The sequence below is a fragment of the Eretmochelys imbricata genome, chromosome 8, assembly GCF_965152235.1.
Source record: "Eretmochelys imbricata isolate rEreImb1 chromosome 8, rEreImb1.hap1, whole genome shotgun sequence".
In the NCBI taxonomy this organism is placed as follows: domain Eukaryota; kingdom Metazoa; phylum Chordata; order Testudines; family Cheloniidae; genus Eretmochelys; species Eretmochelys imbricata.
The window spans coordinates 78,722,314-78,749,529 of NC_135579.1; the positions used below are offsets into that span (position 1 = coordinate 78,722,314).

The 27,216-nt window shown below is 40.4% G+C and overlaps 1 protein-coding gene across 1 annotated transcript in view; it reads left to right on the top strand.

Annotated features, from left to right (window-relative positions):
- Window positions 1-27,216, top strand: part of COL24A1 (collagen type XXIV alpha 1 chain) — a 248,411-nt gene that overhangs the window by 122,519 nt on the left and 98,676 nt on the right. Inside the window, exons 22-26 of the mRNA XM_077825362.1 lie at window positions 5,683-5,736; window positions 10,131-10,184; window positions 11,841-11,885; window positions 15,106-15,159; window positions 17,217-17,261. Of these exons, the coding sequence (XP_077681488.1) occupies window positions 5,683-5,736; window positions 10,131-10,184; window positions 11,841-11,885; window positions 15,106-15,159; window positions 17,217-17,261 (252 nt within the window). The remainder of the gene's footprint in view (window positions 1-5,682; window positions 5,737-10,130; window positions 10,185-11,840; window positions 11,886-15,105; window positions 15,160-17,216; window positions 17,262-27,216) is intronic.

The following is a 27,216-nucleotide window of genomic DNA, read 5'->3' on the forward strand; positions in this document are numbered from 1 at the left end:
ACAACCATGGCCATCAGGACCATATCCCACCCGCAGATGGCGATACTGGGGTCCCTGGTCATCTCGTGAAGCTTGCAACTATGTGGATAGTCTTTATGTACTCACAGCATCCACAGCCACAGCCGCTCTGGCCACGACACCACCACAGCCCTCCCTGCTTCCAGTGACAGAACCGGAAGAAGAGGCTCCCCAACAGCTTGAGCCATCTCTAGTGGGAACCTTATCATATTCCTCACCAGATGAGGCAGTTGTCCTCACCAGATGAGGCAGTTGTCCTGGCAGTGGGTCCCTAACTTGATGATTTCAAAGGGTTCCAAGGGTTTCAAAAGGTTCCTTTTAAAAACAATAATGGAGGCACTGCACATATCCATGGAAGAGGCCCAGGAGTCCACATACAAATTGGTTGATGTCCTGCCACCTCCGTCCTCTGGGAAAATAGCCTTACCCATAAGGAGGCCATAATGGACCCTGCCCAAGTGGTATGGCAGACCCCAGCAATGGTGTCCCCCACCTCTTGCAAGGTGAACAGAAAATATCAGATTCAACACAAGGGTCCTGAGTATTTCTATAGCCACCTAGTCCCATCATCTCTAGCAGTGATGGCAGCTATTAAGAAAGCTAGACAAAACAGAACACCAAAGGAGAAATAGCCAGAAAAGTTAGATTTATTTGGAAGGAAATTCTACTCCTCAGCCAGCTCACAATTCTCTCTTCTGAATTATCAAGCCCTACTGTCAAGATACCATTTTAGTCTCTGTGAGAAAATTGCTGCATTCACCAGTAAAATTCTGGCTGATTCCCGAGAAGAATTTGTGACCTCAATCACAGAGGGGCGGCTGATAGCAAAAATGAGTCTCCAAGCAGCCCTTGTTGTGGTTAACATCACTTCTCACACAATGGCAACAGCCATGGTTGTACACAGGTTATCATGGTTACAGGGATCTGGCTTCCCCAAGGCTAAGTCCAGTCCACAGTGTAGGATCTTCGGTTTGAAGGGGCTCATGTCTCCCCATTTCAAGGCCTGGCTCCTGGATAGAAGTCTAGCCTCCCATGTTCCTGCTCTTCTCCATTCAGGGTTATTTTGGTCAGCAGAGGAGACTCCACCAGACATACTTACTTTGTGAAGTGGACAAGATTCTCTCACTGAGGAGGAAGTCGAAGTCATTCCTATGATTGTGAGTTACCTGCTACAAGTGAAATGATTTAATGTTTCTCTGAGCTCGGGGAGAATTCACCTGGTTGGAGTCTCAGCACATCATCTACCTGTCAGTGGCCAATCTGTCTTGTCTCATCAGATGGTTCTGAGATTCATAAAGGGGTTGAGAAGACACCCATTAAGGTCCCATTTCTTCTTGGGACCTTAACCTAGTACTTCCTGTACTTACGGGGCTTCCATTTAAATCTAAGGCATCACGCCCCCTTCTACATCTCTCTGTGAAAGCTTCCTTCTGAGTGGCTACAGTCTTCTTCCCTGATAAAATGACTCTCAGGACTTTATCCAAAAATTTTACCTACGGTGCTCATGGAATTCCATCTAAATCAGTAATCTACCTAATTGTGTTCTTTCCCAGGACTCATGTGACTAAGATGGAAGGGGTCCAATACTCTTTGGCTGTTACAGAATTTCAGAAGTACTCTGTAACCTACCAGCTGTTTGGCTTCTGGTTATTGGCAGAGTCTAGATATTCTACTTTTTACATTTCCATAGGAAGTGTCAAAATATCCGCTCATATTTTGCACACAAGAATTTCATCTGGAAATTACACATAAACCTCCTAGATTATCAGTTGTGTTTTAAAAAAAGCATTTTTTTTTTTTTATTCTGGGAGTAGACATGGGAGGGTGGACTCCTGAATAACTCTTGGTAAACAGAAATTCTGAAGGTTGGAGTATACTGAGTGCAGTTACATTGCTCAGAGTTTGGAAGGAAAAAAAAATTGTCAAGACAATTTAAGAGTTCCAGCCTCGTTCATTTCTTTTACTTCAACTTGGTCCTGTTTGGTGTTGTCAAAACAGTAAACCACATTAGAAATTAAAGGACCAATTTCCATTTTATGTAATGAAATGAGGACATTTTACAGATTCTAGATTCCTGTGGTATTACATTACTGGATCCCCTGTAATTTGAATTTGAAGACCAATACCAAGGTACCTATTTAGCATAACAAAAGTAGATAAGTCTCTATATCTTGATGAGCCAATCTGTGCATGCCATTATGTGATAATTTCTTACAGTTCTAAGTCAGGAATCTCACTGAATTTCATCTGTTTCTTCAAATAGTTTCCCCAGTACCAGTCCATAGGATTTAATACTGATGTCTTTACTCAGCAAAACTTCCATTGTTGAAAATGTGAAGATTTATTAAGGGCTTCAAGATGCAGCTCTAAGATTCATTGTATATTTTTGTGGGGTTAGGTTTTCTCAACGCTTGTGTAGATTAGGGATGTAGGTTCTTACTGATAAACTGGTCATAAATATTGTTTAACTACTTTCCTACTGCTACATTAGTAAATCATGCATTAATTTGAAAACTTCTTTAAAACAGTCTTCCAGGACTGTCATAGTATCTATGTTTTCCCTATAGATTGTGTTCAGCAGGAAAAGATGAAAAAGGAGACTTTGTGATACAGAAGAAATTTTTTTTTAAATAAAAATGAAGATATGTGAATATTTGGATGTACCATTATTGTTACTGTATGTATTCCTACTGTGCCCATCACCGTAGTTCCTGGGCACATCACACACCTTGTTGACATCTGGAAATAGCACAGTTTCAAGGATTGGTTTAGCTGAACCAATGCTGGCTTCAGTTTGCTCTTGTCTACACTTACAGCTTAATCATACAGCTTTTAGAATTTCTCTTAGAAGCATTTGTATACACCCAAGTAAATAAATAAATTAGAAGGATTTCTGCACAGAAAATGTAAGAATGCTTCTAAAAGGAATATGGCTCTTCCAGTACCCTTGTTAACACAGCATTTTCTGGGCTGTTTATCACCTAAAGGAAATTGTATTCATGTCAGCGGTTACTATCCATTCATGCTTTTGAAAATCTCTTCCCTCCCTCCAATATAGTTAGAGAGATATAAAGAACTACATTTTAAAATTCTTGAATGCCTCTAAATTCAGCAAAGTTTAGAGGTATGAAAAGGTGAAATAGCAACTATTGTTGCATTGACCTAGTTAGTTTAATTTAGTGAGTAATCATGTGCTTTTTAGATTCTAACCTGAACAATTAAAAAATCTGGGGTGATATAAATAATGTATATTAAATATTCAATTTGAGTGCATTTATCACATATGTATAAAATAATACGTGCCATCTGAGGCATGTCAGTGTTGTTGCACAACTATTCTGGTGAACATTTCTCCATTTTGAAGGGGAACATTAATTTTGATGTTTTAGTAAAGATTAGAGTGTACAGAGTCAGGATTGTTACAGAAACTTCTGTTTTGAAAGTTCATTGTAAATCAGGCAGTCACTCTGTCTAATGGGCTTGTTCTTGTGCCCCTCGGCATCCAAGTGCTAAAAGTTTAGAGGTTTCTTTAAAGGTCATAGAACCAACTGGGTCACAAACGGGTTACAGCAATAATTCTCAAACATATGTTTTAGATTTCTGATTTATTTACTCATTTACTTCTGGTTTGTTACAAAAGTGAACATCACAGATTGAGTTCATTTATAGCGTATTAAAAGCAGTTTATGAAAAGTAAACACAGGAAAACCCAAACATCTAAGACTAGCAGTACTATATATTTCATTCTCTTTTGTTATACTATTACACTAGCAGTAATGTGGTTAAGGATGAGATTGCACTTTCATTGCCTCTGCTTCAGAATGAATTTGGTAATTTATCTTTAGGGTTGAAATGTAATAGCTTAGTCTCAGCTAATACTGAATAATTTTCAGAAAGATTAATAAAAACCACTCGGTGTATTTTGAGTTACTTGATTTGGGGGAACAGAAGGTGATGGGGAAATATTTTTCAACTCTTAGGACTTTTTCATAGGTTTCTTTTGTACTTGGGGAAACTAAAAAATGTTCAAAACTTCAATGATGACATGCATTTAGACATAAATAATAACAGGGAGCAGTGCTGTTTCCATCTCTGAAAGAACTTGGTATTGCAAATAAAGCTGTGGATATTTTTAAAAGATGTTGTGAACGTGTAGTAAATTCATAATACCAGAAAGATGCCTACCAGATACTCTTAATTTTCATTTGTAGATATTTGATTTTCCTACTCACAAATTATCCTATTTATCTTTAGAACCAAATGACCTGTGGTAAGGGTTAAGGGGACCTTTGTCAGAGTCCGGCATATCAAGTTATAGATCCAATAATAGATATTTTATTCAGGGTAGGAGCTGATCAATGCCACCCATTTCCTACAACAATAATCATACTTACTTTTCAGCTGAGCCAAGTTTGGTAAACTTTGAAAAGTAATGGAACAACAAAATCAAATAATATTTTGGCAGATGAATAAGTGCATCCTGTGCTGAATAAAGTATCAGTGTCACAGTACTAGCTGCAGTTCCTAGCTTGAGAACAGATGGCAATACCAGTGTGAAAAAGTCTGATCTTGTTCAATTTTAAAAAGTTAAGTTGGCTTGGGCCTAGTTTGTTCTAAAATGGAATGATCACCTGAGAATTCAGTGAATACCACTAAACATCATTGTCCTGTAGCCACACTGGTATGGACTACAGTCTCATCGGATTTCATAAATTAAACTCTGTCTGTCTGCTTATCTAGGTTTCTGCGTCACACACCCATCACCTTTATATTTTATCAGTCAGGACTTGTAAATGGCAAAAGAGTCCATGGACAGCATTTGTGTTTATCAGATTGCAGCCAGTTTTTAATCTCCTGCAGAACATGTTCCTGCAGTTCTACTTTAAAGCAGTAAAGAACTCACAAGCTTTGTTTAAAAGACTTGGTGTTCATTTCCTTTGTAAAATGAAGCAGAGTTAAGGTGGCTGTGGGAAATTTATATCGGACTTTCCTGCCCCTTGTGTGACTTTCATATAAAATGTCAAAAAACATCTCTGTATAAAGAGCTCTTGTAAAATAGTATAAACCACTTTTTTGTTGTACAACTACGAATTCATTGTCTAAATCAGTGGTTCTCAACCAGAGATCCGGGGCCCTCTAGGGGGCCGCGATCAAGTTTCAGGAGGTCCGTCAAGCAGGGCTGGCATTAGACGCCACGACCTCATTTCCCAAAGGCTGCTGGACAGCTGCTGTGTCGTGGTGCCCAGGGCTTAATTTGTAATGAAAGAGGTGCTGGGGCTCAAGCAATTAGGTGCTGGGGTTTAAGCAATTTTTTTACATTCATAACTGATGGAGCAAGGTTCTTTTGTGGATTTCAATGGGATCAAGTCTGGGTCTATAGTTAAATAATAAAACTTGTCAAATGGACAAAAGGGTTCAAGACAAATAAAAGCTATACTGACATCTGTCAAATTGAGTTTAATGAAGCCAAGTTCTTTCAGAACAGCTTACTGGACTTCAAAGTGTTTTGGATTTCATAAAACAAATCCATGTCTTGATTTCTGTGATTCAGGTTTGTTACATTTCTAAAATGAATAGATTCAAAACAAAAAAAAATTTTTTTTTACTTTGTACAATGGAAACATTCCTATGCTATGAACAGCTTGCCTATCTTCTCCTCCTTAGGGTTTTCCAGGAGATATTGGTGTACCTGGACTAAATGGCCCTGAAGGTCCAAAGGTAAGAACTTACAGAGCCTTATCGCAATGTCATTAATGCACTGAGAGTGAGACAATACTAAGAGAAGAGAAGGTTCTTGGGAAGAAATACAAAAGAAAACCATGGACTGGGGATAGGTGTCACACTGCAGCCTCATAAATTAGCAAAGAACTGTGAACTGAGCATGACTTGCCTCTCACAGTCAGGAGACAGGCCTTGTCTACCTAGGAAATTTGCACCGGTGTAACTTGAATTTGTTTTGATTCCAGTTTAGTTAAACTGGTGCAGCCCCTGTATGGACACTGTTATTTTGGTTTAAGAGTGACTTTATTTCAATTTAGCTTAAACCTGTCCCCAACTGACTTTTTGCTAAACTGAAACAAGCCATTCTTAAACCAGAGTAAGAGTGCCCACACAGGGCTTTGCGCTAGTTTGACTGTATGTGTTTAAATTCACTCATTAGGTTATACTTGTTCAACTTTCCTATGTAGACAAAGCTTAACTCTGTTTTAGACAGTGGAGTTACACTAGTGTTTTTCTAACCCTTTAGCCATCTGCTTTTAAAAATATGAGCTTACATATTGTTTCTATGCAAATACTACCTAAATCTCTGTTACCCTTCATTGCTTCAGCCGTTTCCTTAAGTTTTGTCTGCTTGAGCCTCATATGTTCCCTGGGTTGGCCATAATATCCTTTAAACACTGACATCCTAATAAACAGTAAGAATTATACAAAACCAAACACCGTCTTCTTTTATCCCTTCATTCAGATCTCATAGTCACTCCAACTACTGGAAACCTGGTCAACCTCAGACTCTCACTTGCCTCCCACATCTGTCAAATGTGTAAATAGCCTTGATCCATCACCCCAAACATGATAACCTTCTAGGCATGCTGCAAAAGCCATTTATTTTACAGGGCTTGGGGGAAAGGTTGAGGTTATGTTTCCAGAGGCAAAGATGACTAGAGAGGAGCTTTTCTTTTGCTCTGATTTGTGGGCTGGCTGAGTTAATTTGTTACCATTTATGCTTGTTTAATATGAATACTGTTGGGTGGTCATTATTATGTTTTTGTAAGATTAATGAATTGTCAGGGAACCTAAGATCTTTCCACGAGACATCAGTCCTATGCATTAGTGGACATGAGAGAAGTGGAATTAAATTAGATCTAGAAAATACAGATTCAGTTTAAATATCCAAACTAATGCATCTATAGTGTAAATGAGCTCAAAGCCCTTCTTAGTGATGTGATATATATTATTTCCCTGTATATGCAGTTCAAAGTTAATGTTAATTTGGTCTATTAGTAGTGGATTTATGTTTCAGAGATACAATACTAGTCTATCTCCTTTCATTCAAATCCCAACAGAAATGCTAAGAGATAGCCCGCAGTATTTAAGATTCCAGAGTTCATTTAATATAACAAGAATTCCATAACTATACAAGACTTTGTGGTCTCTCCAGCACATTGGCTCGCAAAGACAAAAAGCTTGGACAGCCAGGTCTAATCAAAGAGAATTGGTGACTAACATTGGAGATGCAGTGTTACCAAAGTGGAATAGCCTTTGCACTGCTCCTAATACCTAGAGAGCAGGGCTACATGAAACTGGAAATGTTTGCCTTTAAGATGCCCAGTGGTCTTGTGTTCACCGCAGTTTTGAAGAGTCTCATTTAGTCTTTATTTTTAGAACACTGTTTTCACCAAGCTGCTCTTTTCCTCATTCTTCTGTTCTGTGCTTCCTCAGAGACAAAATCTGCACAAAGTGCCAGGAAGGTGGCGTAGTCTTTATATTTTAGCATAAGAGAAACCAACCATCATGATAGAGTGTAAGATATGCAAACATGATATACCTGTCTCTGAAGACCAGTAGAACTTTGGGATGGCCATTTTATCCAAATTACTACAGTAATTAACAAATATGAACTCCTAGAATAATGCACGAAAGATACATTACATAGTTTGGTCCACAGCACATTATTCATCTTGGAAGCAATATCTTAGAAGGTATTGATCTTGATCCAATGTTCATAAAAATGAGGCACTTGCATAATAACTAATAAAAAGAGGAGTGTTTTAGTTTGGGAAGTTCTGAAATATCTTTCTGTTGTTTGTTCGTTGTGTCACTCTTGCAAATACTTTTGGCTGCATGTTACAAGAGTCAGAGTAAAAAGTAAGGCAGACCTGCTCACTATATAAATATCATAATGGTTTCTCTAGCAATACATGTTGTACCATGGAAATAGTTGCGAGCTTCCTTCCTCTGCTCATTCATGTTTTGTTTGGGTAGCATACCTCCTATAAATGGCTATTAAGAGTTCTATTAATCCTGTAAGGGAGGGTCGAATGGAAAGTTCTGAACACATGGGAAATACATGATACCCCCATTTGCTGACTCCCTGAATTCTTTCCAGACATTCTGGCACATCTCTAAAGACTACCTTCATTTTCTGTTCATTGCCTGAAACCTCAGAGTGTGGGTATGGAAACTGCAGTTAATTATCAGTTTTAAAGGCCGAGGTGTTCTTTACAAATTTGAGTAAGTACGGTCTAGGAACACACACAGTAACTAAGAAATTTGCTAATATTTGCACCATTGTATGAGTTTAAATGACACTGAAAAGCTTAGCATTTGTTAATTTATTGCTATTGCATAGTAAAATAACAGTTCTGTTTTCTAAGGAAATACTTTTCTTCACCGACTAAAGATCAGTATTATTTATGGAGTAAGTGTCTTGCTGTTGCTTTTGCCAGAGAGATGCTCTCCAGCTGCAGTTCTCCATCGTACTTTATTCCAGATAAAATCAAATGATGGGAACTTTAATAAGACTCGGTATTTTGAGATGGCCCGATACATTTTCTATGAAGTGTTGCTTTGTGTGCTAAGCTGGCAGGCAGCTGCTGGACAAATGTGTGCACCTTCAGTCTAAATTTCATAAATTTAATAACGCTGAGAGTTGGAGCTTTTCCATCCAATATTTCTTCAGAGGCTAATGATCTCTTTCATAAGAGATGATTTTTTGTTATCGTTGCTTTACCTGATATAAGTAAGCCTGGCTTCCCTCATACAATAATAATATATTTACGTAGACCTTTTTTGTCATAAAGCCGGGTTGAGTGCTTATTCCAGTTACTACCATTATAACTTGGATAACCAAGGTCTCTGAAACACCATTAGTTCCTCAGTCTGAGTAGTGGAGTTTTACAAATGTTGCTGTAAGAGGATGTGATGACTCAGGGTTGGCAATGGGATATGTCCTTCACTTCTAGGACACTGGATATAATCCTGCCAAGGTTTGTAATGGCTGAATATCATTGCTATCTGGCGGCAGTTCTAAATGATTTGATACCCTCAAATCACTTCCCGATCCACAGAACAAATGCCAGGATTACATTTGACATCTCAGTAGGCATTCTCAACATATTGGCTGAGGGTTGAATCTTTGTAAACTCCCTCTCTAACTGATCAGAATTTGGGTCCATAGGTTTGGCAGTGTAGGAAGATTATATGTGATGCCACTACCAAGGTGTACCTCTTGTGTGGATAAATAGAGGTCTTCAGTCTCCAAAGTTATTTTCTACATTGAAAATTAAGTTGTCAGGACAACACTGAAAATAAAGTTTAGAGACATGACAGGATATCACCCTTGCCAAAGCAGTGCCGAGTCACACACACAGCAAAGCTTAGTTTTATTTCGTTCTGTCTTATGCTACTCACCAAGATTTTGTTACAAATTCAATCATGGCTAATTGCCTTCAGAGTCAATGCTCGGAAGTGGCTTGCAGCTGGGTAAAAATGTAAAAGTCTAAACTTTGTACAGCTATTTCCGTAATGCTTGTGTTCTGACAGCAATCGTAATCCCACCAAAGAATAAGAAAAGATGGATTTACTGATCTGCTTTGGTAGTGTAAGTGGGATTGTGTTGGACCTCGGGAAATAACTACATAAAATGAGGAGTTTGGTGGAGAGAAGAATAGTTTTAATATAAGTCAGTTTTCATTATCACCAAATATTACCCTAAATATTACCCAAAACCTGGATTTACAGGGGATTTCTCAGTTCCTCTTTAAGTAGCCCATCAAATTCAAACTAATGTTGTGTAACAAAAATAAACTGTTCTCTTGCGAACATCAGTTACTTTGATCCTCCTCCTCCTTTAAAAGGTAAATGAAAATAGTCTGAATCTTAGAAATGTCGATGTAGCTAAACTTCGTTAGATACTATAGCGTTACAGCAGATGTTAGAATTAGGGCAGCTTTTCTCCTGGCTTTCTAAGGGAAATGAACAATAGCAGATAATGATGTCTCCTTCCTCAGCTTTCAGCCTCTCATTCACTGCATGATTGTAAGAGGAAAGAAACCAGACAAACAGGCTTATTGATAGATACAAAATCTCATTTTGGTTGTCTTGTTATTTAGGGACTTCTAGGTGACCGAGGGCCTCCGGGGGCCCCAGGCCCGAAAGGAATTGAGGTAGGATGGAAACACAGTCCAGTCAACAAGTTACATTTTTAAAAAATCTGACCCAATTTTTTTGTATAAGAAAACGTTGCTTCAGGATGGACAGTATTGCCATGCAGGATTTCAAGTTTCCATTTTGGGAGATTTTTAGATATTTTACAGTATTGTGCATTCATTATAAGATTTATTTCAACAGCTCTGTAGAGTGTCTAAGGAGTGTGGGTCCAGAATGTTGCATGTGGAATCCAGAATTAAACAGTGGCAGGTTTTTTTAAATAATAATATTGAATAAGAATATTGGGTGAAAACCTAGCCCCATTGAATTCAATGGCAGAACTCCCTTTGACATCAGTGGGGCCAGGATTGCATCCTATAAACTTTTTAATCAAGGATTCTTAATTCATTAGCATAAAATATATATGTATTAAATCCAACTCCATGTGCTGTTCTGCAGGGCTGCCCTGAGGTGGGACAATTTGCCCCAGACCCTGGGCCCCGCAGTGGCCCCCTCAAGAGTTTTCAGGGGCCCCCACGAGAGTTTTCAGTGGCAGCGGAGGGGGTTCGTTCTGCTCCATGTCTTCGTCGAAATACTCCGAAGACCTGGAGCAGAAGGACCCCCACCGCCGAAGACTCCAGGCCCCCTGAATCCTCTGGGCGGCCCTGCTGTTCTTTGCTGTTGAGATAGCTGGTAAATATAGATTTTAAAAATGCATTAAATCAGGTAATGAGTCTGATGGTAGAGCTCTAGAGCTTTATGTAGCTGATTTAATGATGAGTTATCATGAGTGCTTTTAAATGATAAATGACTAATGGTGACAAAAAACTATCAGTTTAATCAGAAGCCATGTAAAATGCAGACCATATTTCCTCCATTCAGACTGCTATGTTCTTCTCCATGTTGAGCATCTCTGCCTCCAAGAGCTGGAGAAATACTTTCATATTAAGTGGAGTCACCTAACCATCAAATAATCACAGTATGACATCATGTCTTGACATTATAATACAGAATCTTGATTTAACATCATAATGTAATGCGGCAACCTCAAAAGCCTACCATTACAATACACGGTCATGTATGGTTATTTTGAGGCTCTTGGTAACACTATAATGTCTCCTCTTTCTTCTCCTGTACTCCTGGCAGCTGGGATGAAAAGAAGACATCAGTCTGTTTTTGACTCCACACTCATTCCCATCTGCTTGGAGAGGCAAGAGAACTGTTCTGCTTGCTCAGGAATCAAACCATAACTATGTGTTTACCATGCAGAGCAAGACAAATTCTGTCAGAGTACTAGACTCCATGAGAGACAAATGCATATCTATGCCAAATTAGACCCTCAGATACATCTGTGAAACCCCATTGTCTTCTCAGTACAGCTGATCAAAAATTGTGAAAATGTTTAAGCAGCTCTGTTTGTGGGCTTTTCTTAAGCAGATTGTGTTTGATGGTTTTGTAAAACATGGATTTCTGACAGATCATGGCTGAGATGAGGTCAGTTTTAGACCCTTTCCTGTATAGTGCAAACCTAGATCCTAACAGTAAAGATATCTACCTATGTCCATTCACTATGCAAATTTAAGATTTTAATATAAGTGAATATAGTTCTTTTCAGGTTTTAAAACTAAATACAGTATCAAAAAAGTTATTCCAAGTCCTGATTGTTTTTTCAGGGAGAAGAAGGACCAGTTGGACTTGTTGGAGGAGTTGGACCAAGAGTAAGTATGAGTAACATTACTACTACAAACACAAATTACTATAGTTAACAAAAAGTACTGTTTAAAGGATGAATCTACTCTGAAAAATGACTGTGTAAAAATGGGTCTCCTTCCTGTGTGTATTCTGAGTCAGATCTGTTCACTTTAGTGTCAAAAAAGTTTTTATTGGTTGCATTTCCTATTAGCCCCACAGAGTCAACACAGCTGATAAAGAAATCTGGATTATGTCCCTCATTATCAGAATTGTTTACTAAATTCTAGGCACTTGCATCTGTCCAACCCTAGTGAAGACAATGGCGTTTCACAGGTGTATCTGAAGGTCTAATTTGGCTTACAGAACCTTTATTACTGGCAATGATGCATGAGAAGAAAAGAACACAACTCAGTTCTCAGATCTCAGTGTGCATTTGCAGGGCTGGCTATTAGAGAAATCATCTTTTAATTGTAAACTAATCACATTTGATATGGAGTCACTGACAGCAATAAAGATGGAACTGCACAATGCCAGTTTTACAGTCTCTTTATAGACTTTATACAATCACACTTTGAGTCTCTTATTTATTTTTTAGCTGTTAAAATCCATTAGGCTCTAAACTCATTTACACAAGAAATAATTAAACTTGAAAATATAAGTGCTGGATAATAATTTACAATAGAGTGCAGGGTAACGTAGCAGAACTTTGTCTAAAGCAAATTAAACAAATCAACTCAAAGCACAGGTCTCAATGGAAAGGAAGGATGGTCTTGTAGTTAAGCCACTGGACTGAGTCTCAAGTGATCTGCTTTCATTTTCTGGTTGTGCCATAGATTTCCAGTGTGATCTTAATCTCTCTGTGCCTCAGTTGCTTATCTGTAAAATGGGTATTATACTACTTCCCTTCTCCCGTCCTTTGCCTTTCTTGCCTATTTATTGAGCTGGTCAGAAATTAGAATACCAGTCAACCTGGGACATTCAGATATTTCAACATTTATTTTCATCCTGAATTGGGCTGAAAATTCAAAATATCAAAAAAAATTCACAGAACAAAAATTTGGGAAAAATTTTGTTTAGTAAATGTTGAAATGTTTTGCTGAGGCAGGGTTTGATATTGAATTGCATCTGCCTGAGCTGCTGCAGTGCTTCATGAGAATTGTAGTTTGCATACTTCATACTCACATTCTCTCTTATGGAGAGACATGCTACTCTGAGCAGCATGGTAAGGGGCCAGGGCCGGAGGGGTCTTGGGGGGCAGTCAGGAGACAGGGAGCAGGGGGCAGTTGGATCGGTGTGGGAGGTCTGGGGGACCTGTCAGGGGGTGGGGGTGTGGATAGGGGTCGGGCCAGTCAGGGGACAGGGAGCAGGGATGGTTGGATGGGGCTGAGGTTCGGGGGGGGGCAGTCGGGACAAGGAACGGGGGGTTGGATCGGCGTGGGAGGTCTCGGGGGGGGCCTGTCCGGGGGTGGGGGTGTGAATAGGGGTCGGGCCAGTCAGGGGACAAGGAGAAGGGGGGGTTGGATGAGGGTGGGGTCCCGGGTGGGGTGGTATGGGGCAGGGGGTCCCAGGAGGGGGCGGTCAGGGGAAAAGGAGCAGGGGGGTTGAGTGGATTGGGAGTTCTGAGGGGGGCAGTCAGGGCGTGGGAAGTGGAAGGGGACAGATGGGGGCAGGGCCAGGCTGTTTGGGGAGGCACAGCCTTCCCTACCCAGCCCTCCATACAGTTTTGCAACCCCAATGTGGCTCTCAGGCCGAAAAGTTTGCCCACCCTGATGTATAGCATCACCATTCTCCTAGTACATATTTGTTTTGAGTGTTTGGACTGCAAGCTTCTCAGACATAGTTTGCATCCATTAGGTACTGGGCACAGTTATAGTGTTTGTGCTCCCCTGAGCACAGGGACAGGATGAGACTAGCCACCCCAAAGGAGTCAGCCAGGAGGAAGACTTCAGTATCTACCTCCTGCACACACACATTGGTCTACAGAGTACCCACCCTGTACACGCTTGTGCAGCAGCCATGCTTTCACTGTGCACCAAGGAGCTCCACGATGTATTTTACTTGCAGCTGCTAACTGCAAATGGCATGGGTAATTGTGTTCGGCATTTTGCAGTCCCAAGTTGATAATGATATAATCCTCAGCATATGCCATGTTATCTCCATAATTTGCAGTAACGTACTGTACTTTTGCAGTATCACGGTGTATTTCTAGAAAAACAAGAAGGTCCTTTTAAAATACAATTGTTCTGAAAACCTTTACATTTGGATAAACAGTCTTAATTGAAATTTGGGGACATTCAACAGAAGTGTGGTAAATAAAGCTGCCATCGCTTAGGGAGACTAACGTGTCACTGCAGTTATGTGACTGTGCTGGGCTAAGATTTCTAGGCTGCAAGTTATTCTGAGGAGGAAATAAAACATATTTGAAAAAAAATAAATGGCACAGTAAAAATAAGACTGCCCTTGGCACAATTAAAGTTTTACAAATAGCCAAGTGAAAATTCGGAAGAAGAATCCCCTTTTTGTCTTTCTGTGCCTTTTTGTTTTGTGCAAGTGGCAGCAGCTTGAGCGGGTCACAGTAAAAGGCTTCTAAAGGCCTCCTCATCTGTGGTCTCTCAGTCTGATTAATGGTACCATACTTCTCCTCAGCTAACAATATGCTACAATTAAGTAGTTATCATAGCAGCAAGATTTGTCAACAAGCATAATCATCGAACCAAAGGTAAAACAACTCAGGAGCTGAAATTTACAATACTCCTTCTGAGCAAAGGAGAGAAGAAATTTGAGCTGATTCTGTCTGATAGAGAAAAGAGAGTTGGAACACCTATCATTAAATTCTCTGGCAGTGTTACTCCCCCTGCTTCAGTGGTGTTATGACAGCAGTGAATTAGCTCCTTTCTGTTCTTTGCCACCTCAATGGTCTCTTATAACTGAAATTGAAGTGGATGTTACATCCTTGGGTTTTGATGAATTTTCTCTAATAAACCATTGGCTGTTGTAAAAGTTGATACAGGTTTTGTTGATTGTACTGTATTTTCTTTTATATTCAGTAGTATATTTTCAGAAAAGTGGCTGTAAAATGCACGGTACAATAAAGTTAGTAGACAGTATATTATATTTAAACATTTAATACAGTTAATGAAATCTCTTTGAGAGAGACCCTTTGATAAATAGAGAAATTAGGAAATGGAGATATGTTTTTTGTAAAAGTCAAATATTAGAAATCTTTAATTTTATTTATTATTTTAGGGAAGGCCAGGTCGGAAAGGGTATGCAGGTGAACCTGGATCAGAAGGCTTGAAGGTAATACTGCTGGGTTTTATATATGAAAATGGAATATAGTTCGAGTCAGTGGTGCTGGGACTGGGGGTGCTGCCGCACACCCTCCCTTGAAGTAGTTAGTAATAACAAACACCAAATACATGGTTTCCATCAACAGCTCCCCCTACTATAAAAATTGTTCGAGCACCCCTGGTTAGAGTGCCCTCAGACGTACGTATGTGCTTGTGTGAGAGAGATACATTGTAACAGGGTTTCCAATACGACTAAAGGAAATTGGGCTCAACGCTCCTGTTCCAGTACAGCTGCTCCCTTTTTGGGCCAATTAAGAGGGCAAGGCACCATCTGGGAAACATAAGAGGCCTGAGAGTGAGTTAAGGGGGTTAGAGAAGACTGGTTCAGTCAGGAAGAATAATTCCTAGGAGAGGACTGAAAGCAGGAGAGCAGCAAGGGCTTTGCTGGGAGGTTTCCCCAAGCCAGGATTGGAGAGGGAAGGAGCAGCAGATGGAGATGCTTGCTGGATCCAGAGGGCTGAAGGGAGGGGAGCAGCAGAGGGCCTTACCTGCTGATGCTGGCATCTCCTTGCTGGGGAGCTGGGTCCCAGAGGAATCAGATGAGGCTTTCAGCGGAGAGACTGTGGGAGTTGCCACTGGGAAGAGGGGGATTGTGCCCCAGAAGGAAGGGCTCAGGTGGCAGTCCTGGTGGTGGGACAGAGAACAACTAATAAAGAGTCTGGGTCTATTGGAAGACACTGGGATGGTGAGAAAGGAGCTGGGCTTTTAAGATTACATGAACAGGGATGATGTGAACTATGTTGTGTGACTTGGGATGTTTGCACTGTGTTTTGGTTAACAAACTGTGATGGACTTGAGGACATACTTGTATTGGACTTACTGTGCATTCAAGAGGAAAACTGAGGTGTAGGACTATTTGCAGAGTGGCCCTGTGGCCACGAGGGGCACCTGAGAGGAGGCCACTCATTGACCTACATCTAGCCAGTGAATCTGCTTACTTGCAGGCTCCTCAGTTGGGAGAACAAAGAATACTCCCAACAGGATTGGGGGACATGGATGGCACCTGCTGTCCCTCCATATGGCTCAGAGGGGAAGATAAGTGGCAATTTGAGGAGGGTTAGTATGAATGTTGGGGACATGGGGGTGTGGAGACAGGAAGAAAGGAGAGGATTGGAGTATGTGCAGGGGAAGGCTGGTGTGAGCTCAGTCACTTTGCATTGAAAGGACTTCCATGGCATGGATGCTGCAGCTACTTGCACACCAATGCTCTAGCTGCAGGGAAGCCCAGTGCCTCACAGCTGAGCCACCATAACAGCAAGTGCTCCTCAAATCAGTATTTGATGGGACAGAAGGGCTGATACTGCCACTTATGTCGTGTTAGTAAGATAATTAATACAGTGACATTCTCTTGTAAAGTTCTGCTGTAAAATACATCAGTGTAAATCCACCATGACTCCATGGAGTTCTATGGATTTGCAAGACTTACAGTGTAATAAGTGAGAGCAGAATTTCTTCTCTAATACTCCTATCTCTTTCTAATGTAGCATTTTGGAAGAGTAACCTGAGTTTTTTAGAATTTTATTCCAACTGTTGTATAGAGTAGGGTATCTTGCAAAACCATCATAAATGTGGAACAGTGCAAATTTGGAAAAGCAATCGAAGAGTTAAATATCTGAGTAATATTATTATACTTTATGCAGATAATTGCCCCATATGGTGTATTGTCAAATTGATATAAATAAGTTCACAAACTATTTACAAATAACATTTGCTTTTAGAAGTGGTTATGAACTAATAAAGAGAATTATATAGTGTATTTATATTTAATTTCCATTTGACAAAAGGAAGATATGAATGTAAGAGGGGGATTAAAAAGAGAACCAAAGGATACCTGATCATACAGGCAAAACCATTGGTTTTGTTTAATTTGTATAATTTTACTGCTTAGGTTTTATATAGAAAATGAAACACAAAAAGGGAATTTGGGAAAATGGAGAAGTGTAAAACACCCTCCTGCAAGAAGCGAAATTTATAATCCACTATATAATCTGTTTTCTGCATTAACAGGGAGAACCAGGAGATCAAGGAAACCTTGGAAAAACTGGTGAAGCAGTAAGCTTAAATGCTCTTTCTAGATTTTTTTTTTTTTACAAGTTATTTTGAGAGCTGTATGTTGCAGTAATTCTGTTTGACTTAAATCGTTTTAAAACCATGTTTCCTGATTATACAGTGAGCTCTGCTTTCTCCTCTTGAGTGCACCTCTCCAGTATCAGGCCTGGCTTCCTGCAGTCCAGGAAGACTGCATCTCTGGGCTACAGCCCCCATGTTTTCCAGCCATGTTAACACAAGAGGCCCTGTTTGGCATTTGGAAACCCTTTTCCTGCAGGAGCCTGTGGCAGTAGCTGAATATAGTGACTCAAAAACAGCATATTCAAATCAAAGCATTATTTACTCACCCAAAGGCGCATAGCACACAGCAATGGATAAAAACAAAAAGTCCGCTAAACCTATTTTCCCCTTACCTAAGCTTTAAATCTTTTTTCTCATTAGCTTTTGGAGAGTTCCTCTCAGCCAGTTACCCCCAGTTATCTCTAAGCTGGGATGACAGCCTGCTTGCTGCAGTTTCTGTCTCTCTGTGTGCCTGTCATTCTTCTTCCTGGGCAGCTGACAGCCCACTCAATCCGTTCTCTTCCCTAGGCTCAGGTCTGGGAAGAATACATTTGCCCTCATAGTTGGAGACAGGCTGGAGGGATTCTCCAATTAATAGCTTCCCTATTGTTTCCTCAAGGGCCTATAGTATTTTCTGGACTGTATCTTAACTTTGCCATTGTTTTGCTTCCCATTTCATTCTCCTGCTTCCTTTGATTTAACTCCTTGCATTCAGACAGGATAATATCACACATGTAAACTGAGGTGCATGTGATATTTTTTAAAAAATAATGTTTCCCACACTTTCCACACCATGTAATTAAGGGTGCTTCAGAATCACTCCTGTTAATAAGTCCCTAATTAGATTGCCTTTTGATTGAATGTAGTTTGTAATCTGGCATTTTACCAGTTTGAGTTCATTTTAATGGGTGAACTGAAAACTACAGATTAAGGGCCTGATTCAAAACTCATTCAAGTCAATGAAGAGACAGTTAACATAGTGATGATAAATATACGCCTTCATATGTAGTCTTCCTTTAGTTTTTTCCAGCTAATTATTTGTGAAGTGTACTGGCAATGGTTCACCACTGTCTAAGATATTTGCTTTATATTTCTCTCAACCATTTTCTGTAAAGTGCTTTGAAAAACTTCTGTAGGTTGTGTGGGTGAAAATCGCCTTCTGGGAACTCCAGACAAACTCAAATGTTTGACAGGTTTCAGAGTAACAGCCGTGTTAGTCTGTATTCGCAAAAAGAAAAGGAGTACTTGTGGCGCCTTAGAGACTAACCAATTTATTTGAGCATAAGCTTTCGTGAGCTACAGCTCACTTCATCGGATGCATACTTTGGAAAGTACAGAAGATCTTTTTATACACACAAAGCATGAAAAAATGGGTGTTTACCACTACAAAAGGTTTTCTCTCCCCCCACCCCACTCTCCTGCTGGTAATAGCTTATCTAAAGTGACAGGTTTCAGAGTAACAGCCGTGTTAAACACCGATTTTTTTCATGGTTTGTGTGTATAAAAAGATCTTCTGTACTTTCCACAGTATGCATCCGATGAAGTGAGCTGTAGCTCACGAAAGCTTATGCTCAAATAAATTGGTTAGTCTCTAAGGTGCCACAAGTACTCCTTTTCAAATGTTTGAGCAATTGGGAAAACTTTCAGAAGAGCTTATCAGTCATACCCAAGTCTGTGGAGGGCTCTTGGGACTGAATCCTCCCAGAAGGAGGACCAGGGGTATGGCTCATGGGACGGGCCACTGAATCAAGATTTTTTTTTTTTTAAATGCTCAGACAGGTCCAGCTTAGGTCACTTGGCCCAATTTGAAAATAAACCTGCACATCATATATCATATCTATTGATAAACTGTAGTGCCAATTGCTTGACCATACTTTGGTTTGTTATGAAATATACTCGAGACCAAATAACCAGTGTCAGTCAGGTTTATTACTATAGTACAGGATAAAGGTTCTGGGCAATGCTAGTCTCCAAGAAGCCATCTTGTGCACCGATGTTAGATTCGCCTTATGCAGAAGGTGTGCACCCCAAAGTTACAATTTCAGCTGGTATTAGTTAAACAATGATTTTACAGGTTTACACATCATTAAAATCCAACCCATCCATTTGTCCTAGTTCCTTAACTTGTTGTTCTGTTCCTTTTTTATCTATCTTATGGATACTAGCTTTCCAGGTACTGGTCCATGAAAGTACCTCCCTAGTTTGTACTAAGATATAGACCAAATTAATCTTGATGTTTACAAGTTTCCTATCTGCTTATGCAAATGCTTGTTTCAGCAAATGCAAGGAGTTATGGGATACTTAGCTTAAGTGAATAGAATTATGGTATAGGACAGTTTAGTCTATATCACTATTATAATTGTGCTTAATGTTCTTGGCACTTAATGCATGCGCATATATATTATATTTATTAATATCAGATGATAGTCAACCTATCTTAAAAAAAAAATAATATATACCACTAACAGCTTGATCCCAGAACTACTTCAACAGTTTATAAATATCAAAACCATTGGCTGTCTGACTAAGTTAAAAAATAGTTTGAAAGGGCTGTGTGTATTTTGTAAATAATGGTAAATTATCTGTGCAAAGATGGGAGAGAATTGGATGGTGATGTAATAGGTGGGGGTGCATATTTATGATTGAAATGAGCAAAGTCTCTTAGGGGGCGATTCAGAGATGAATGTTTACTGAAACTTAATAGCTGTGTGACCAAGTGGAGTCAGGTCTGCTACCCACATTACCAGCATTGCTATGCCAATATACACCTATTTCATTTTTTCCCCATCCGACTGCAGAACATAGCCTTTCTTACACACACACACACACAAGTTTTTAAGTTGTCTTTTAGACTAAGATCATCTGGACAGGGACTTACTGTATGTTTGTGTAGTGCCAAGTACAATGGGGGCCCTATCTGATCTATGCCTCCAAGCACTTCCACAGTATTAATAATAATAATAATATTTAGCAAAGACACACCAGTGAATTCCTTCATTTTGCTTGCCTCCTTCCTGAACTTTTAAAATTCACATGATTATAGGATATTGGTTTTTGAATTCAGAGAGAAGAACACTGAAAATCCCAACCACTAAATATGTGGTATATTGGAACAGATGAAATAATTTGTTTTGTATTACAGTTGTGCCCAAAAGCCCCAATCAGGATAATGCAAAAAATTGTAAAAAGAAACAGTCCCTATCCAAAGATCTTGAAATCAATTGGGGTTAGGCATCTAAAAAACTTTGAAGATCTATCTGGGCTTTAGGGTACTTCTACACTGCAATGAAACACCTATAGCAGGCCACGGAACCTCACCCACTCACTCTTGTAATAGACCCATAACCTCTGGCTGAGTTACTGATGTCCTCAAATCATGATTTTAAAGACTTCAAGTTACAGAGAATCCACCCTTTACTCTAATTTAAACTTGTGAGTGTCCTGTGCCCCATGCTGCAGAGGAAAGTGGGGGAAAAAACCCCGGGGTCTCTGGCAATTGTTCAGGCTTGAGCTGGGGCCCAAGCTCTGGCACCTCACAAGGGGGAAAGGTGCCCAAGCTCTGGGACCCCACACGGGGAAAGGGTGGCAGCCCGGGCTCCAGCCCGAGCCCAAATGTCCACACTGCAGTTTTATAGCCCTACAGCCCGACCCTTGCAAGCCCCAGTCAGCTGTCATGGGCAAGCCCTGAGTGTTGTATTGCAGTACAGACATACCCTTACAGTCTAATCAGACAATACAATGGGTGGAAGAAAGGGGATATACAAGCAAAGTGATCAGAGGAATGGCAGCCACAAACCTTGTTAGGGGCTGTACTTGGCATATGATGATTTGATTATTTTTTCTCTTAGTTTATTGCTCTTGCCTATTACTTTTTTGCCTATCTTTCTTTTTTTTTTAAATGAACTTCATTGACTCCCCTTTTCATCCAAGATTACGTAGTATATACTTATAAACCTGCAACTGAAGTGAACAAAGTTGTTATACTACATGGGGAAAATATAATAATCTCAAAATAAAAGCATGCAAATTCTCTGCCTATGTTACCAAAAGTTTTTTTTAACATAACTTTAGTTAGTTAATTAACAAACTACATGAGGAGTCCACCTTATTAAAAGTACTAATTTAATGGTTGTCACCTTTTTTTATTCTCCTGTCCCCTGGTTCCAGCTGGCTCTCTTGGTTGGTTTTTTTGTTTTGTTTTTAAGCTGATGGAACTATAGCTTTTGGCCAAGGCATCAAAAGGATTACTCTCCAGCGAACAGCTTTCTCAGGGTAAGCCCTGCTGAACACAAGCTTGAGCCTGCATGGGTACACAAGAGGGTTGAACGTGAGCAAGACACAGCCACCTGGCGGGTTTCTAAGTATGGTGTTTTGTTATTCATGATCCAGTAAGATGAAATATGCCGGGGACTCAGGCACTGTGTGGTTAATGGTCCAGCAAGAACATCTGCCTGCCATATATCAAGGGGCACTGAGCTGCTGACTTTTTGGGAGCTGTAGCAAGCATTTCTATCTACATGATTGGCGCAAATGACAGCTTCTGCTCTCGGTCCCTCTAAGGTCAGCTTTTCCATACACTCAACTGGAGAAGATCTCCAGCTGGTTATCCTGAAATGGTGAAAAGGCTCGCTGTGCACATAAGCCCTTATCTAGATTCGGTGGGACTGTTCATATACTTAGAATTAGACACAGGCTTCTTGCTGGATCAGGGCTATCATTTCCATGTACAGGATTGCACTTAGACTATTAGTACTTGGCTATGCCCTGGGTCCCTCAACACACTCCCATCCCCCTACTCCCATGTTCCTTCAGTGTGGACGTACAGTGGAATTTTCCAAAGTGCCTGTGTGACTCAGGTGCAAAACACCTTTGGAAAGTCGAAGCTTATCTGAATTTGAGCACAGTTCATATTTTTTCTCTTTACCCAGAATTCTCTCTCCAAGGCTGCTGAGCAAAAGCTGGGTTGCCAGGGCTTAGCGCTTTGCCTCTATGCACCTCCTTCAACAGTATTCAGCTGCCTGCTGGATTTAGCTCTATATACTTTAGCAGCTATAATATTCATGAACTATATGAAATGAAAAGTTCTTAAAACCAGCCTATTTTCTCAACTTCTCATGAATCATGGTGCCAACTATTCTTCTGCTGGAACTTGGACTGCTTAAGAATGTTTTTAAATCTAGGAGATTTTCACCATTTTCTGTATTTAAAATTCCTTCCATTCCTCTCTGCATGTTTGTGGATAGCTATCTGAGGCACCTATGGATGCTTACCCTAGAATCACATAAGCTCCTTTTGCTAAAACACTCGTAACTATATACTGCAATTTTTCTTGAGAGGAGAATATTATTTGTCTAATAAATGCTGTTGTAATAGGCCCATATCAATCCTTGACCAAAAAAGTAACCAAAGGAAAGCTTAAAATCAGAGTGATATACTGTACAGAATCGTGCATCAACTACTTTCATCAGGATCAAAATTCCATAGTTAAGGCAAATGTAACCAGATTTAAAAAGTGGTTGCAGAGATGAAGAAAAGACATACCGTAATATTAATAAGGCTTTGGTTCAAAGTTGACATCAGAACACAGAATTGTCAAACAGTGGATGAGACCAACTGATCCATATAATCTAAAAGGTGATGCCTCCGAAGATGATGAAACACTACATCCCCACAATGGAGCTAGCCCATTGTACAATATAATATAAAAATAAAAAATTCTTCATGACGCCCGTATGATTGTGCCCAAAGAGAACAAAAACAAAGGTACTTGGCTGGGATGGGTGAGTTCTGTATGGTCCAAATAAGAATACAGGAAACTGAAACGCTGCTGTGATGAAGCCTTGAACAAAGCTATTGTCAGCATATTGTCTGGTAGTGTAAAACCTGTCAGCTGTTCAAAGCAGGGATGATTTTAACGTAAAAGCTACATCTGTTTCACCTTGGTTTATATGGTGAGGTTCCATTTTTGGCTGGTGTGGTTTGGTTGAGCAGAATCAGAAACTGACGTGTTTTGATAGATCTCTTTGCTGATGAGATAATCATCTGCTATGGAATCAATAGATCCATTTAGACAGTGGTTGGTTAATTTAATATGGGACACCAGCCAGAGTAAATTTACAATACCAGTGAGAGATAATCTTTTGGAAACCATCCCAAAAGAAACACTGGCTACAACTACTGAGAAAATTGCCTCTGGGTGAGGAGGAAAAAAAAATCTTACTGTGCTGGCATGTGGGTTTCATATGCTTAAATTATTGGTGGTTGGCAAATCTTTGAAACCATGTTGCTTCAAGCACATCAAAACAAATACCACATCTGTGTTGTATAGAGTGCATCCCAGTGCATGGATGACTTCAGACATTTTAAGAAAGTGATTGTTTTTTGGGTTTTGTGCCATAAAACTGAAATTCTCTGAGATTAAAACTGTTGCCTGCTAGGGCTGTGTTATTGTTTAGTAATGCTAGTGTTCATCCAGGCAGTAACAGACTATGAATAGCTGGGGGGGAAATTAATGAACATTTCTCCTTGCCAAAATCACTGCAAAAATTCAGCAAAAACAGAGAAGCTGTTAACAGCACAATGTCGGGTTAGTGTCAAAATGACAAACCAGAGCAAGCAGAGGCATAGAACACAAACCCTTAAAAAATAATCCTAGCACTTCATAAATGACCTGTTAAAGTACATTTAAACAAGTATGCCCAATTGTGGACAGCATTCAGTACCACAGAAGGGAAACTAAGTAGATACAAGTAGTACAAAAACTGGCAACAAAAATAATAAAATACAAGGTCCAGCAAAGAATGTAGGTGACCTTCTGGCTGCAGATGCTAGCTGCACAGCAGGCAGACCTGTAAGAGAAAAGGTCATGCTGCCTTGGGAAGATAAGGCAAGTTGTGCTGTGTGTCTGGAGATGTGGAGTTACTTTTGGGAAGAACTCATGTAAGTAATTTCCCCACCTCCTGCAGAGGCAAAATGTAGCAGGATTGACCCCCATGGAAAGGATGTTTAATTTATGGGGAATGGAAAATTGCAATTCTCTTTGCTCGAAGAAAAGATTAACGGGACTTTGAGTGAATTTTCAAGATGCTAAATAGACAAAGTTCTTTGAACTATTGTGAAAAGTCTGGACGCTGGGGATGCACAAACAAAAATTGGAAACATCAGGAAAAAGAAAAGCAAACTGAGTAAAACATTTTTCAAAGAAAGGATAGTGAATGTGGGGTCAATACTATGAAGGGCATCAGAAGACACAGCTAGCTCTGCCATTCTCAAAAACCTACTTCATAAAGGTTTGAAAAAGAGAGACTATTAAGAATTTATAGAGTAATAATAACAATACTTTGCATTTATATAATGCTTTTCATCTATATTGTAGACCTCAAAGAGTAAAACCCCTCTCAGATCCCACATAACTGACAGTATCCATCAACCACTTAGCCCTCCCCCTCAGGAAAAGCATTGGAAAACAGATAGACATTGTGACATGACCTGAAGGTCAACAAATTCAGGCTCCGGTGTACCAGTTTAAGAAGCAAATTGCAAAGTTGAAGGATTCCTCACTGATAAAGCCCTTAATCAGCTGTTTAGTATCCCACATGGACAGAGAGGTAGTCTTTGAAGTACCCAGCACCCCAAACCATTTATGGTTTGATAGATCAGAACTAGCATCTTAAATAGACTCTCCCAAATGAAGGGGAAGTGAAAGTGATGAAGCACAAGTATTACATGCTCCATGCAAGAACCACCACTCAACAGAGAGGCCACCACCATATTCACCAGCTGAAATTTCCAATTGATATAAGGAGCAGCACCACATAGTCCTTTGCAGCAATCCGATCTCAAGATGACAGTAGTGTGAAGCCACTGTGTTAAGTGTTAATTTCAAAAGAAAAGGCCATGTTCAGATTATTAAAACACCATTTGGCCCATACGTCTATCTTGACCTTCAGAAACAGCTCCCTCATCCAATGAAACGCCAAGTTATGAACCTGGAGAAAGAAAAGCGGGCAAGGTACCTTAACTGAGGGAGCTGGTATCACTACAGATATTTCTTCTGGCTATTTTCCCCAGCCTACCAGCATAATCCATCCAAATCCAGAGGGCTGTTCACTCTCATCAAAATCCCAATCCCAGCATGTCACTGGATAAACTGGTCAACCACACCAACCAGATCCAGTAAAGCAGAGACAGAAGCCTTTATTCTCCGCTATGTCTGAGCACAGCCATGGGTGCAGCCTAGTTGTGGCTCACTGTTCAGTGCTGCCCAAGTGGAGTTGTCCTCTAAATTATGCTGCTGGTATAAGGCCTCTTACACTAGGGGAGAATCAGGTATAATGGAGCTGAGCTCCATCATGCTCCCACCTCCCTCTTGCACTGAGGGGGAGCAACTAGTGTAGGAGGTGTCTACACTATCTCCGGCAGCCCTGCATCAGTGAAGATTCCCCATACATGGGGAATTTTCTGTGAGGAATCAGCAGCTGTTTTAAGGCCGTTTTGCACTGTGTAAGGCTCATGTCCTTAGCAGCCAAAGAGCCTATCCCTGAGTTTGCTCCAGATACTGGAATCACCTTAGTCCACGCTACCTCATTATCATCCCCCCCTTAAAAGCATCACATACATGTTGGAGGAGTGACAAAATGGAACTCTGCAGTACTTCAGAGAAGAGAGCTATGGGGCACATAGCTTCATAGATCCCAAGGCCAGAAGGGACCATTGCAATCATCTAGTCTGACCTCCTGTACAGCACAGGTCAGAGAACTTCCTGAAAATAATCCTTACAGCATCTATTTTAGAAAAAAATCCAATCTTGATTTAAATGAGCTCTTCATCTGGTCTGCCCTCACAGAGAAGAAAATGGAACCATACAAGAGTGAGTCCAACAGTTCCTGCACGAGGGTGTGCTGTCGTCTCAACTGCATCTTGCTCCAAATCCAGGCAATCTTATCTGCAAAACAGAATAACAACTCCCAGCAAATGCTCAGCTGTGCTACTTGTGGGAGGCAGCATGACATCTACCATTCAGCAGAGATCTGTTAAGTCTTGTTCACCAGATGCTATGCTGGAAATAAAGAACCTCTTTGTTGCATTTTGGACAGCAATGGCGTCAGACTTCAAACACTCTTTATGTCACAGTCATTTACACCCAGCATAATGTTTTTACCACCAGTTCTCTAGCTACCTTCCTTTACATGTAGCAGGCTATGTGTATATCAGGGTCACCTGTGAAGATGGAATATGAGAAGAGACATTTGGGAGCTACCTGACCAATGATCACGGAAATGGCATTGTAATGGCTGGGGCATAGGCAGTTGGAACAGTAGTGTCCGCTGGACAGGGATCGAAGGCAGGAGTCAGGACTAGTTACCAAGCCAAGTCAGGAGATACGTATCAAGGTCAAGCGGGGCCAGGATCAATGGCAGGAATCAGGAGCAAGACAAGGCAAACAACAGGGTTGGTAGCAGCAGCAAGCTGGAGTCTGTACTGTTGCTCAGACAGCTCTCTGGGACAACTTCTTGGTTTAAATAGTTGGTGAGGACCAAAAAGGTGTTCACAGGGTTCTGTGTCACTCTGGTGTTTTTGGGCAGTACTTCCTGAGGTGTATAACCCTCCAGTATTTGTTGGATGCTCCTTTAGCTGGCTCCCCAGTGGTGATGTGGAAGCATCAGTCATCCAAGGACCCCACAACTCCACATTCTAGACCCGTGGATCCTTACAGCCGTTCACAGAGTATGTGTATTCATTTTCACCCAATAATGGTGCAGGTGTGAGCATGCTGTTTACTGCTGGTCCTGTGTCAGTCTGCATCTCAAAGTTTCATGCACCTCTTTTGTACACTCTGATGATTCAGGAAAACATTTTATTTTTTAACAGGAGTAGTGTCATCACATGGCATCTGGGA